Source organism: Lutjanus erythropterus, chromosome 13 (assembly GCF_056507025.1).
Source record: "Lutjanus erythropterus isolate fLutEry1 chromosome 13, fLutEry1.hap2, whole genome shotgun sequence".
In the NCBI taxonomy this organism is placed as follows: Eukaryota; Metazoa; Chordata; class Actinopteri; order Lutjaniformes; family Lutjanidae; genus Lutjanus; species Lutjanus erythropterus.
The window spans coordinates 26,230,744-26,244,973 of NC_139329.1; the positions used below are offsets into that span (position 1 = coordinate 26,230,744).

Consider the following 14,230-nt stretch of genomic DNA (forward strand, 5'->3'; position numbering starts at 1 on the left):
TGTGTTACATACTTGTAAATATGGAGGGTGTGGGTTTTCCCATTCCGACGAATTTCATATTTTGGGAGTCCACAATATCGGTCCATTTCCATGTCATCTTTATACCATTTCAGTTCTGGAGCGGGGTAACCTAAAGAAATGGATAGACTATAATGAACTAATTGCCTCTGAGTTATAAACATTACACTCCATTTTCCACAAAGCACATAGTTTGAACACATTACGTTACTGTTTCCTAAATGAGTTTGTAAAACTTTTTCCCTCCCACCCATCTGTAAACTCAGAGCCTTTGATATAGGTAAACAATAGTTTACAAAGTGGTAATATACTGTATATAATAAAACTAAATTACTATCTGTACATATACACATATTCCCATGTGTATAAATATATACATGGTGCCTGTATATCAACTGAGAAAGAGAAAAATAGATAAATTAAATACATAGATAAGAATAAAGAAAATACACAAAAACAAAAACTAAAATTAAGAAGGGGATATATGGCTTTTAAAAAAATGTGTATAGCCTTTCAGTCACTATGCAAGAAGAGAGCTCATGGATAATAAAGTCTTTTACTTGTCTAGTAATAAGATGCTTCGCTTCCATTAGACAATGGCTAAGTTCTCAGGGCTACTGCTTCTTAAACCAAAAACACAGATCTCTGGGCATCAAGCTTTTCTCGATGATGATAAAAATTCTGTCAATTATTCCTTTCCAAATGTCTTGTACTTGTTTACACTTTCAAATACAATGAATTAGGGTTGCATTTTCTGTTCTGCATTTTATACAGCTGTCTGGGATAAATAAGGATTTAATTTATTGAGTTTTTCATGTGCACTGTATGCGGTCATTAGCCATTTCTATTGGATCAGACGTCGGCTTTACCAAGTTTCACCATTTATGAACATTTGTTATATGAAGGGTCCATGTCCTACGATACAGTTTGAACTTAACAGCCTCCAACAGGAATAATAAATTGAGGAAATGATGCAGTAAACAAAACACAGTGTAGATGCTTTGGCATTAATTTGTTGCAAGATGCTGCATCATCTTTTTGATGTGTCACACAGAGGAACAGCTGCTTGTGATATAAGGGCCCATAAATCCAATCTGCTTGTACAGAGCAGTTCAGGAAGAACGAAGCAATGCATTGTGATACATTTTAAATGAAATCCTTCCTTAGTTTTCAGATTAGTCATATCCTGCCATCTTTCACCGCATTAACAATCTGAAAAGTTTCAGTTACTCTGGGAAACAATAAGAACACAAATGAACAAGACGGCTAAAAGCACACCTACCTGATACCACACAAGTGAACTTCACGTTACAGTTTTCTGACACAGCCTTTGATTTCAGAGTGGTCTCAAAGCTTGGCTGTATGTCCTCAGTCAGCTGAGCCATGACGCTGCACAACGTGCTCCTGGAAGCAAACACCAAAGCATGAGAGAGGCAATATCCTGCTTTCTAATAACTGACAGATTTCCATTTCATTATCATTTCAGTGACCTCTTCACCTCTGTGCAGTACATTCCAACTCACTTGCTTAATAAAGAGGAACGGATGTTAATATACGGAAATTTCTAGTAGTGTCGAGAGTGGGAGAGGGTGACACAGAGACTTGTGAGATGTCAGGCAAAACAAAGTTGTCAATCCAATCCTAAAACCGGTGTCCATCACTAAAACTGAACGCAACACGGGACAAACTGGACACTTTAATTTCAGTTAAAACATCTGTAGGTTTCATTCTTGGGGTAAACCAGTTTTTGTGGTTAAGATGTTAGTTGGGAGGAATGTTTTAAAAGTATGGATTACCTCGTTGGCCTGTAGTGAGAATACCTTGAATAGCTATTCAGAGAGGAGGCAAATGAAGGGACGTCAATGGTTAATTAAGATCTGCATGTATGTAATCAACCTACATAAAAATAAGTGAGTAACTGCTCTCCTCTTTGACAAAAAGAGCATTTTCTTATTCTTAGTTTTTGTAGATAAGAGACAGAAACACGCATAATTGATGTGAGAAATGTGATTTTTGACCCACACAATGATGTCCTGAACAACATGGTAAAATCTTTTACAAGTAAATTCATTTAAATATACAGAAACATTTTTAGTTATTTAGTTGTAATTTTTAAAACTTGATCTGCTTGACCCAGATACTTTCACTTGGCCACTATACAATATAAATCTGCTTTTTAAATACAAATGTGCTTCACAAGAAACAAAGATTTGCATTGTCTGGACATGCATGGATTATAGATGAGGTTGTCTACCTGTTTTCAGGCCTGACATTGGAGAGGTAAGTATTGCGGCTCTCTGAACGGCCATTGGAAGAGCCGCCATCCTCTTCGCTGAAACTGCTTGTCCTCCCATTGGCAGAATAAGAACGAGTCATAGGCCTTCTGGACGTCATCGTCGACTGAAGCAATTCACCAAAATTGTAAAATCCAAGATAAATGTATCACCAGCAGTACAAAACTACTCCGTGGTCACGTCCGCAGCTTGTTCAAGGTTCAAGGCTCAAATTTAATAGTGGTATCCATGTAAAAGCCCCTAGAGAAGAAAGAAAAAACACTTCAGAATGGTACCAAAGCCTGCTGGAAGTTAATGAAACAAAGTATGACATTCACAGGGTTATTTGCTTGTACAAAACTCACAGACACAGTTCAGACTCAATGCTTGTCCTTTCTAACCAAGCAAAGCACTTGCATTGGAGCAAGTTATAAATAGGATCAGCTATCAGGTTGTGGAAGGGCTGTTAGTGGTCAAACACCAACCAAAGACATGTTATATTCTTGTACATGTTAGGAATATAATTCAGGTATTTTTGGTCACCTTAAAAACTTGGTTAATTTTCCAACTTACCATTGAGATGTTGTCAGTATTGCTTTGGAGCCAGAGTCTGTGAAGAAAATCTCTGTAACTGCCTATCATAGACACGCATGTGTTGCCAGCAGGGGCCTATTTATAGCTGCCCTACAAATAGGCGCAAGACCACATCAGTTTTTCCGAGACTAGACTTTAGACTTAGCAAATAAGTCTAAAAGCTAAACTGACATCAGAGTAAAAGCTAATCATTCAAATCAGAACACATTCCTAAAAATCCGCCATTTCATCAAGAGCCGTACTGTAAAATCTTAATAATCGTAATAATCGCAATAAGTTGGAAAAACTATGTTCCATCTTAGCGAAACACTGTGGTGGAGTGGATATGGACTTTCAAAACATGTCTGTGGAATATGGTTCACGATGCTGCTGATGTCAACCAATGGTTTATGTCCTATGCTTTGCTCAAGTGTTGCTTAAGGACAGCCCCCCTAACTTTGTAGCCTATTGCAACACATGGTCACAGCATGGAGACCCACTTGCTGCTCGAATTTCAAATCAATAACACAAAAACAAGCTCAGCTGACAAAATCTGTGCTTTGATTTATGACGTAATGTGATTTTTATTGATGTGTTTCTTATCACTTTACAGTGGTCTCATTTATTTTTATGGTTTAAAGCTGTTCTTGAGTTGTTTTATTTTTTAGTTTGTTTCCAGGAAAAAATCTTTTATACAACTCATTAGAAATGTTATTCATGTTTTCCTTAACTAACTGTTTTATATTGGCGAAGACGGTTTCCTGTTTCAATGAAGATTCAATACAATTTAAAAAAAAAAAAAGCAAACAAAACATAAAACAAACATAACATACCATACATCAAACCAATCAAATATATTTATTTAAAGGTATACAATGCAGGATATGTCGGTTGCTGTTTGTAAACACACTTTTCAAAGGTAGGCCCTCCTCCACAGCTCAATGAGAGAGACAGCAGTGATGGTAGAGTGAGCTAAAGAGTGAATGATGAGAGGGAGCGGCATTAGCAAGAACAAAGCAGTGACTCAAAAAAACAAACAAAAAAACAAAACAAAAAAATAGCTTCTGACTGTTTCATGGTGGTTAGTGTGTGTGTGTGTGTGTGTGTGTCTTAGCTATCTCACAGGCACACAAACACCACCACAAAATTGTAATGGGTCTTAAATGATGACTGAGAAATTATTTTTATATGAGCCTATACATCTTTATGGAAAATCCTGCTTAGTATTAAACCTAATATTTTGTAAAATGTCATATTTCTATGTCTATGACATGAAAGGGTTGCTAAAAATATTAAATTATATACTTAAATGGCAAATTACACAATAATAAACAGAATCTGAACACAGTGTATTTACATATGTTAATAAATGGTCAATAAGTAATTATAAACTTAAAAAAAAAAAAAGATTTGAAGAGTGCAAACACAGCAAAATAAGGAAGAAAATAAGGAAATACAGAGAGCAGGGTCACTTCTAGTGGGTCATAAGTGATGATTGAAAGGGATCATGTTTACATTTTTATCCATAACATTTAAAAAGTAACTAAATTATGCTGTGTTAAAATTTACAGTGAATATTCAGTTTAACTGTCATGTACCGATGTTGGGCAATTTATGGGGGTAAAAGGCTATTTTCTGTGTAATAGTCCAAGAATAGAAGAATTAATCTATTACAATCAGAATTAGAATCAGACACGGTTTTATTGCCAAGAAGGTTTTCAGTTATAATGAATTTGCTGTGGCATGTTGGTGCATAATAACAGACATGGTGCTAAAATATAAATAAAGATTAAGGCAAGAACTGTCAATTAAAACAGCATAAATAGAAAAACAGAGAGTAGACAATAACGCACATAAAAAAACAGAAATGCAATATATATATATGTATATATATATATATATATATATATATAGTCATGGTATTGTGCAGATTAGAATCTCTATGTCATTAATTTACTACATTGCAGGATGAACTTGGAGCAGCACGTGGTTTCTCAGTTTTAGTGAGTGTTTTAGTGTGAGTTCGTCGAGTTTTAGTCATATTTTAACAGTGTGTACCTCCCTGAGGTCAACCTTTGTGAGTTTGTGATTTTACAGGCAGCACCAGAAAAGGGGCCAGATTGCTCATTACCGTAATGTCATGAATAGTGGTTCCACTTGTTGGATTCATATCAATTTAACCAGTGCAGAATTGGTCTGTTTGGGTGTTTTTCAATTCATACATAGACAGACACATTTTTACTTAAATATCTGAATAAATCTCAATGTCTTTTTTCAACGTACCAGAAGTGAGAGGCTCTAAGATTTATTAGATGCTCCCATATTATGGACTTACCGGTAATGTGTGCGTGTGTGCTTTCTTATTCCGGGAAAGGGAAGAGTTGAGCCGATATAATTGAAGTTATGAAGATTGAGAGGAAGAAAACAGAGCAGTTCTGGTTAAGGTCTGACAGCTGCTCTCCTGGTACGAGGCTGACGACAGGTATGCACTGAATCATAACTGTTTATGGACAGCGATCATTTTCATACCTAGATGAGGACATTTCTATCTGAATCTACAGTATTGTTCACTGCGGTGTAACCTACATTTAAAGCTTACTTCACTAGAAATGAGAAGTTAGTGGCTGAGGCAAGACATTAAATTTACAGTGATTTCCCGATGTTATTCTTTATGTTGTTTTCTTAGTTTTTTTTTGGTAGTTATTATTTCGGTTCATACAATAGGGAGTGACTGAAAAATACTAATGTTAACTTTGATTTTACTTGTTATAGTCTGTTATTAAGAGGAAGAAAATGCACCGATGACTGGATCCCGCCTCACACCCTGTCGAATAATGATCAGAGGTATGTTATATCTCTACAGCACCTACCACAGCCTCAATATACTGTGACTTTTGTAAACAGAGACATCACATCACTGTTTTGATTTCAGATGGCTGAGATTCTCACTTTGTCTGTTTCAGAAGTTGTCATAGTCCGCCATCCTGTCTCTGTGTGTGTTCCTGTGAAACATAAGGTGACCCTGAGTGTCCGAGCTGAGGGCACAGGTACCCTCAACTACCAGTGGTTCACTGAGGATGAGAAGGAGGTATGTGGATTTTACTTGTGCCTTTGTGTGTGTGAGTTGCTGAAAACTTGAAAACTTGAAATATGTCATGGCATTTGAGCATTTTGAATGCTTTCTTTTATGTAGACACACTGTCTTCTATTTATCTGAACAGCTGGTCTCTTTGTACATCTGTACATGTTTATTCTGGAGCACAGGTGTCTTGATCTAAACAAAACCACCCATTAAAATAAAGGATTATGCAGCTACCTAAAATAACAAGTGAAATAAGTAAAGCGTAATATCAAGAGGATCTCTGACACCATGTTTCTTTACTTAGATATACTTCTTGTTTTGTTTTGTTCTCAAGGTGTTTGCTGGAACTGAAGCAGACCTGACCATCACAGCCAGAAAAACCCAGCTCTATGTGTGCCGAGTGAATGACCACTTTTGTAACTGCGTGTTCAGCGACTGGGTGAAAGTGAAGGTGTTGGATATCGATAAATCAGGTACGCATTGTGCCACTCGTGCTGATTTATACTGTAGCAGTGTGGTGCTTGTGTCATTTTTATTGTTTTCCTTTTTAGGGCTGCAACCATCAGTTATTTTCATTGTCAAAGAATCTGCTGACTAATTTCTCAAATAAGCACAAAGTTCTTTTAGTAAATAAAATGTTGGAAAATGGTGAGAAATGTTAATTAGTATTTCTCAGAGGCCAAGGTGAGGTCCTCAAATGTCCACAACTCAAAAATATTCAGTTTCTTGTTATGGAGGAATAACAGTTTGAGCTTTCTCCATAATAAATTAGTCAAACCAATGAATCAGCTGTCAAAATAGATAAGCTATTAATCATCTATTGCACATTTACCACATCATGCCAGCTGTTAGAAATGAATCACTTTATTGCTAGTTTATTGCTGTGGATTTGAATCTCTAACTCCTTGTTGCCAAATCTCAACAGGTTTGCCGGTACACTGGCAGGGTGAGCCGCACATCGCTGTCAACCCTAAACCTGAGACAGTCCAACAAGGTGCAAAACTCACTCTCCGCTGCGCTGCATTTGGCATCCCCACTCCACACTATCAGTGGTACAGAAATGGACAACCGCTGCTGGACAAGACTGGTGACACGCTGCAGGTGAGGAACGATGACACTAATAAGCGTTTACTTACCTCATTGCTGATAGTCATTGTTAACACATTATTTACTGTGCTATTTCACTGGCTGTTCATCATGCACCCTTGTGTAGCTCATTTAGATAATATAATTAATATTTTACCAAAGTTTTGATTTATGATTGAGTTATCTTATGTGAGAGGGAATAACCAGAAAGACAAACAATGATAGGAAGATAATCTATTGTTGCAGATTGAGCATGCAGCAGCCGAACACGGAGGATCATACTTGTGCTCCATATCTAACGTGCTAGAGGAGAGATGGACTGAGGCAGTGGATGTTGACATTGGTAAGTCTTAACTCAAACTACTTTTATCAGCTTGGTAAATGTCTGCCTTTTCCCAAATGTATCATTGTATTTTCCTCTGACTTTACTTCCTCCATTTCCAATGAAATAGTGATGAAAAGCAGATTTTTTTTTACACGCCTTTCATTCCACTGATTTAGCACTTAGGCTTTAAGTTGTTTCCATTATGGTGGAGGTACTTTCCCATTTCTACAAACTAAAAAGGAAGTTGTCAGACTCCAAATACTACTTGATCTAAGCCTTAGACTCTCAACAGGAAAGTGATGTAAAGTGAAACTAGTTCTTGCAATCGCCTGTTTTAAACTTGTGTTGTGATACTGTACGTACACTGCATATCACAAAAAAAGTTACCAAACTGTACTGCCCTGTATGTTTCCTCTGGACAGAATCATGGCACTTTAGATCAGATTTTTGTTAAACTAAAGCTTCTTTTTTATATCCTCTAGTGCAAATGGATCAGCTTCCTCCTGCAGCACTCACAGGTACAGTTTAATGTAAAGAAAATAACAGTTTTTAAGTGTGCTATAGAGCAAAACTATAACTGTATGTATTTGAACTTTGAACTTCCTTTCAATCTGAATGCTTATTGTTATTTATGTTTCAGCCACCGACAAAGTTGCCCTCCTTATTGGCAACATGAATTACTCCAACCACCCTGACTTGATGGCTCCCATTATGGATGTACATGAGCTGGCCAATCTCCTGCAGCAACTCGGCTTCAGAGTGGTTTCTCTGCTGGATCTCACCAGGGAGGAGATGCTGGCCGCTATTGACAAGTTCATTCAGCTCCTTGACAGAGGAGTCTATGGTTGGTACAAGTTGCCTGTACATCTTTATTTATTCGGCTACATTTGTCAGTTTCAACTTCCTTAGAGAAATGCTGACAAAGTAATTTCAGCGACATGAAATATAACTTCCTTTGTCGTGTTCTGTGGCCCTTATCTGTTGTTGTCCACTTGTCATGGGTTATGAACTCAGAGGGGTGGTTTAGAGTATCTTCCTTTACACGTATTTGTGGGAGATAAACTTCCGCCTCTCTGCATTTGATGGTGTTAAAAAGGGAAAGGTGACGTTGTAGTGTATTATAACAATAGCTAGACCATATACTGTAGTTTCAACAATTAGTCATATTGTTCAGGGGAACTGAGCCACTACTGTATAACCTTTTATCATACAGCTGTAATATGAAGTTATGTAGATGATAAAGTAAAAATAATGATATGAGAACTTATGTTCTGTGTCAGAATGATGCATCTTTCACTAGTCTTTCTTTCTCTTGCTAATAACGAAACAAAGACGGAAAATTGAGAAAGCACATGTGTTTTGAAACATACAAATCAGGCATCTTTGTGCTCCTCAGCATGACCTTTCTCTTAGCTGCTCCAAACATTACATATTATTCATTCCAGGATCGTAATATATTCTGCAGTGCAAAATGCAATGATTGCAGTTCTTGCATTCTGTAACTACATGTATATTTTATCACTCTTTGCAGGCCTTTTCTACTATGCGGGTCATGGTTATGAGCACGCTGGGAGGAATTACTTGGTGGCTGTTGATGCTCCGCAACCGTACCGACCTGAAAACTGTGTCTGTGTACAGAGGATCATGCTCAGGATGCAGGAAAGACGCACTGCACTGAGTGTAATTCTACTGGATACATGTAGAAAATGGTAGGTGCTGCATTAATTCTTTTCAGTTTTCACTAAGAGGTGACAGTGACATATAGATTTTCCACATTTATTGTAAGCTGATGTACTTTTTATACAAATTTAAACTATAAGATGCTGTTTATATCACTATATTTTCATAATATGGAAGTTATCATGATTTGTTTTCATTGCTTCACTCTTCTGAAAACTGTATTCTTCTTTCCAAAGGTACAACCAGGATTGCATTCCTTCATGCATCATGCCTTTGGGACCCAGTGGGAACACTGTTTATGGCTATGCCACGTATGTATTTTTTTATTTTAGCTGTGTAGTTGTCGCTATTGCAATTATAGTAACAATTTACTGTACATGTGATAAAAAGGGCTCTTGCTGTACAAACCCTGATTTTCCAAAACGGTCAACACGATGTAGAATGGAAAGTTACGTATATTCAAAAAAGCAGAAGTAAATCTTTTGCTACCTGTTCTTAAATAACATTTCCATTATTAAATTACACAGGTGTGAAGATGCTGAGGCTTTTGAGGTCCAGGACGGAGGGAAAAGTACAGGAATCTTCACTAAATACTTGAATGCGCACATACTACAGACTGAGAAAGTCACCCATGTGTTAGAGCAGGTGTCTGAGGGTAAGTTTTTGAAACAAGGCTATGGTGTTTTGTTTTCAAGTGCATGATGATAAATATAAAATATATAAGCATAAGAAATTACATAAAATTATGCTCTAACAAGGATGGGTGTGGTTTGATCATGCTGTGTTTTTTAGGTGAGAAGATGTGTACAAAATAGAGGAAGTGGTTGATTCAAGTTGAAATATTTATGGCTGATGTTAAAATCATTAGTGTTTGAAGTTTAAGTATATATGTATTTCAAGTCATCTCTAGGCCCAAAGAGTTTTTAAAAAAAATGAAGGTAAATGGATCTGAAGGGAACAGGCTGTTCCTTAGTGTGCTGGGTGGACCCCAGACAAGTTTTATAATCGTTGGCAAATCATTTTAGCGTTGTTTACTCAGGACTTGTAAGTATAGCTGCGACTGAGCCGGGGTGGAGAGTTATCAGGTTGTCCTGTCTCGAGAGAGCATGTTTGTCTGTTTGATGGGTCTCTGGTAGAATAATTTTTTCGAGGTACCATTAGCATGTGACCTCATTCTCTGGAAATTTACACTGTTGGCTCGAGAACAGCAAGAAACCCGAGAGCTGCAGAGTGTAAGACAGCTGCTCGGCCGCTTGGGTTCCCCCTGCCACCGCTCTCATGAGTTCACTCAAGAAATCAGCGCTGGCAGGAGAGAGCGCCCTGCTGACAACACACTGTGTGTCTGTTTTACAGCAAGTTTTATCCTTTTTTAAAAAACTTTTAGCCCTCACTACTTTCTATTAAAAATCCCAGAGCTCCAGTATGGGCAGTAACTTAAAATTCCCAAGGTTCTGTTTTTGATATCTTGTCTCTGACTTATTTAGAAATGGAAAAAGAGATGTCTATGATGAGCTGCCGGTTGCTCATTCATTATGCGAGCATAGTGAAGACAGCCTGCTCAAAATATCCATGACACCAAATCTTCTCAAAAGCCAATCATAAGTCATTATTAAATTATTTGAACATGGTTTCACTACTGGCCAGTCAGCCACTCCACCCTGTCCACCTTTGTCATGATTACTGTGTTTGCGTGGACTAAAACTCGCGAGGAGGTGTTTTCAAAACAATTTCAGTCCAGTCAGTAACTATTATCTCATTTTTTCAAAGTTCCCTAAGTTCCTCAAAGTTAGCCATGTGAATCTGCTGAACTTTTTTTGGCTAAAACTCGCTCACTCCCCTCTTTCTTCTATTGCAAAACTTAGGCAGTTCCATGATCAAATGAGTCTGAGTGAAATAGTTTTGTGGTTCTGTAGTTTTGTCACCAGATCTTGCAGGCCTCATATTTATCTTGTTTTTTTTTTTTATCCCTTTCTCTACACCAGATCTAGGCAGAGACCCTCTAGTCACAGGCAAGCAGGTGATGGAGATCAAACACACGCTGAAGGAACCTCGATCACTCGCAGACCCGGTTCGAACCACCGGACACACAAGGGAACTACACCTGCGAGACGCCTGCTGGAGAGAAGCAAATAGTGAGTTGAGGAAAATTTACCCAAACCTACGGTTTATTTAAGTGAAAATAGACCACTTTTTTGCTTTACCTTATCATTATGAGGTGAATGTTGATTGCACCACGTAATGGCTGTAGAATAATGACACCGTCTATGTTTGGATTGTTTCCCAGTAAGCCTAGCTTTCATTGTTCAATTCTGTCTGCCATGGGGCACTCGGTTTCTTGAAAAATTATCCTCCATTATAGACTAAATTAATGAACAAATTCACACATTTCTTTCTAATGTTACCCACCCTGATGCCTTCTCCTGCTGTAGTCAAATAGGCAATAAATAAATAGGCATAAAACGTTACTCAAACTATGTTATTTCTACGCAGTGCACATCATTACAAATCTTTCAGTTTACCTCTTCACTTAACAGTTAAGGTCTTATTTCCAAAGTGGTATTGATCATCCTCTTTACAGAGCTAAGGTCTGAGGTGTCTTGGATCGTTTAACAGTTGTCTGTTTCCACTTAAAAATTGAGGTCAAATCTTATTGAAGACAGGATATGTAAAACATGTGCACTCTAATTATAGTTTATTTTCCATCAAGTAGCCTAAACCATAACGAGAGTGCCGTCTTCCGAACACCTCCTACGCTCCAGCATGTGACAAACCAAGTGCACACATTGTGGTTGAAGGTGATATTATTTTCAGCACAATTCAAAGAAAACTACGCATTTTCTTTGATTAATCAAAACAGGGAACTCGTTAATTTTACAGAAAAGCATTTTCATGTCTGATGGAAGGAAGTTGTCTTTGACACCTCATAACTTCCTCAAATTTAATTAACCCCTCGGGGCTAATCTGAAAATCTTTTAAGTCTCTTTCAGACTAGATGAATGATAAATGTCTGCGGCTTAAATGATCAAAAACTCCCTGATGTGGTTAATCAAAGACTTGTCAAAATCAGTCGCTTTATCTCAGGAATTTATTACCTTTAGCATACAAAAGTGCGGTCAAAGTATTTTTGAAATATGTTACTTTTAGTTGTTATTTTAAATAAATCCTTTTTCATATTTCCTGTCAGAGCTTCCACGGAAGAAGCGGCTGTTGTTTCTCTGCGGAGTAGAAGTGGAAGTCAGCTTCTCAGCTTTGTTCTCTAATGTCCTGGTGGTTTTTGCCACTGTGAAGATGACAGGCCCCCGAACCCAAGACTGCACAGTCACTCTGAGCAGCATACCTGTAAGTATTTATTTTTTACTTAAAACTATGAATTGTCATCTAAGTAGGGACCACTAGATATCTATACACTGGCATTCTTGCACCAAAGCACTGACAACCACACACAAAATACACTATTGGCAAAAAACAAATGTCACTTTTTCACTAGTACATACATGCCTTTTATTTTTAGCATCTCCCTGAAGTCTGATTTTCTTTTGGAAGAGTTACTAAATTTAAAACTTCAGTTTTTGTCTACATCATAAGTTCCATGTTGCTCACCACTGATTTCTGACAGCAGGAATTTCTCAGTGATGACCATTCACCCCCACGTTTCACATGTCAGAGGATGTTCTGCCCATATATAGGCTTCCAGGCAGCCGCAACCACAGACAAAGCAGGAAGTCAAAGCAGTTGTCTGCTGTACTTCTCTTATGCTGCATGCTTTCAACCACTGAATTTTAGATTACACTGACATCTAGTGGCTGTTTATGAATGCATCAGTGTTAGGATGAATTCTTATCAGTGCCAGGCCAGAGAAAATGCAGGATTGGAACTATTTTCTTGAATAATTGAGTAATCGAGCCCAAAGTGACATCTTCAAATTCTGTCTCTTGTCCAAACAACAGACCAAAACCCAAAGACTCTTCATTTACTATCATTGATGACTAAGAAATGCAGCAAACCCTCACATTTATGAACCTGGGACAAGCATTTTTGCTTGTAAAATTACTGAAACAATTAATCAATTATCAAAATATTTGGCAATTAATTTTCTTTTGACTGACTAATCGTTGCAGCACTAGAGTTAACTTGTACATGTTTTGATATTGCTGGTTAAAAATTATGATGATGCTGACATAATGTTTTATGCTCTGAATCCTCAGCCAATGGAAGACATATTTTCCGGCCCAGGCAGGTCAGAGGAGATGGACTCACTACTATTTCAGAACACTGATAACCCAGACTGTATTCTGCGACTTTGCGGTCTTCAAAAGCTCACGGTATGCAGTCAATGATAGGTGTCCCGAATCTGTTCTCATGATGTGTTATTTAAAGACAAAACAAAGTACAATGTGACAAAGTATAATTGTGTAAATATTCTCTTTATCATTTCTGTGTTTTAGGAATCTCTGGTCATCAAGGTGGACCTACACTATACTCACATGGACAGTAAGCTGCGTCAGACAGAAAGCCAACTGGTGGACATAGGCAAGCCTCTGGTGGCGTCCTGTAAACTGTACAGGAGGAATCACGCAGCAACAGCCAAGAAACAAGAAGGTGCTTCAGCTCAAAGTATGGGCAACATTGCAAGCAGCAAACCACTGCATCAGACTGGTCACCGACGTCCTTTCACCAGAAAGGCTGAGTGCGCTGCTAAAGTTGCAGTTACAAAGAGCAATGAACCTGAAGAGAACGATGAGAATGAAGTGCCTGACTTCACTCTTCGACGTTAGGGCGTTCTGGTCCTGTTATAATTGTAAATACGTGTTTGAAATGTTGTGTTTATTAATTGACGTGATTAGGAATTACTCAGTTACTGATGCAGCAATGCAGCACTCATGCATCCCTCTGGTCTGTGATTGGTGATGATGAATGAGTGAGTGACGTAAGATTCGTGTTGTTTTGTGTTACCAGCCACTGATTCTTAGCTTAACACTGAAGAAACATTAACACTTAGCTGATTTTGCTAACTACTGATTTAATCATAAATTCTATACTACTTTAAAAATATTTCTTTATCAGTGGCAAGCTGGCTAGCCTACTTTATTGAATAAAGACCATTTCTGTTAATAATTTATCAAATAAAGACTACTACTTTAATCACTATTGTGTTTGTCAGTCTTTTGAAACATGTCAGTCTGTTTTTATCTG

At 37.7% G+C, this 14,230-nt stretch overlaps 2 protein-coding genes across 4 annotated transcripts in view; one reads left to right on the forward strand and one right to left on the reverse strand.

Annotated features, from left to right (window-relative positions):
• The window catches only part of alpk3a (alpha-kinase 3a), an 18,223-nt gene extending 14,985 nt beyond the window's left edge, over nt 1–3,238 (reverse strand). Inside the window, exons 1-5 of one of the 2 annotated variants that reach the window (XM_084734673.1) lie at nt 2,865–3,238; nt 2,273–2,552; nt 1,815–1,847; nt 1,301–1,422; nt 13–130 (exon numbers count right to left, since the gene is read on the reverse strand). In XM_084734673.1, the coding sequence (XP_084590799.1) occupies nt 13–130; nt 1,301–1,422; nt 1,815–1,847; nt 2,273–2,412 (413 nt within the window). In that variant the 5' untranslated portion in view covers nt 2,413–2,552; nt 2,865–3,238. The remainder of the gene's footprint in view (nt 1–12; nt 131–1,300; nt 1,423–1,814; nt 1,848–2,272; nt 2,553–2,864) is intronic. The other variant, XM_084734674.1, reaches the window with a different exon arrangement.
• Nucleotides 3,239–5,195: 1,957 nt separating this feature from the next.
• Nucleotides 5,196–13,894, forward strand: malt3 (MALT paracaspase 3). 2 transcript variants are annotated; one of them, XM_084734856.1, is made up of 15 exons: nt 5,196–5,346; nt 5,637–5,708; nt 5,828–5,952; nt 6,281–6,419; nt 6,872–7,047; nt 7,279–7,375; nt 7,840–7,875; nt 7,998–8,201; nt 8,889–9,066; nt 9,274–9,348; nt 9,565–9,692; nt 11,020–11,169; nt 12,222–12,376; nt 13,243–13,359; nt 13,483–13,894. In XM_084734856.1, the coding sequence occupies exons 2-15, from the start codon at nt 5,666–5,668 to the stop codon at nt 13,810–13,812; spliced, it is 1,953 nt and encodes a 650-aa protein (XP_084590982.1). In that variant the 5' UTR covers nt 5,196–5,346; nt 5,637–5,665; the 3' UTR covers nt 13,813–13,894. The 2 variants fall into 2 exon arrangements, with proteins under 2 accessions (XP_084590982.1, XP_084590983.1); XM_084734857.1 differs by having other exon boundaries at nt 5,831–5,952.
• The last annotated feature ends 336 nt before the right edge of the window (nt 13,895–14,230 follow it).

What these genes read in the sequence shown, in the direction of transcription:
- malt3 (XM_084734856.1), top strand. Translation starts at nt 5,666, where the DNA reads ATGACTGGATCCCGCCTCACACCCTGTCGAATAATGATCAGAG. An exon ending in TCACTGAGGATGAGAAGGAG is followed by an intron (nt 5,953 to 6,280) that starts GTATGTGGATTT and finishes TTTGTTCTCAAG; the next exon opens with GTGTTTGCTGGAACTGAAGC. An exon ending in AGACTGGTGACACGCTGCAG is followed by an intron (nt 7,048 to 7,278) that starts GTGAGGAACGAT and finishes CTATTGTTGCAG; the next exon opens with ATTGAGCATGCAGCAGCCGA.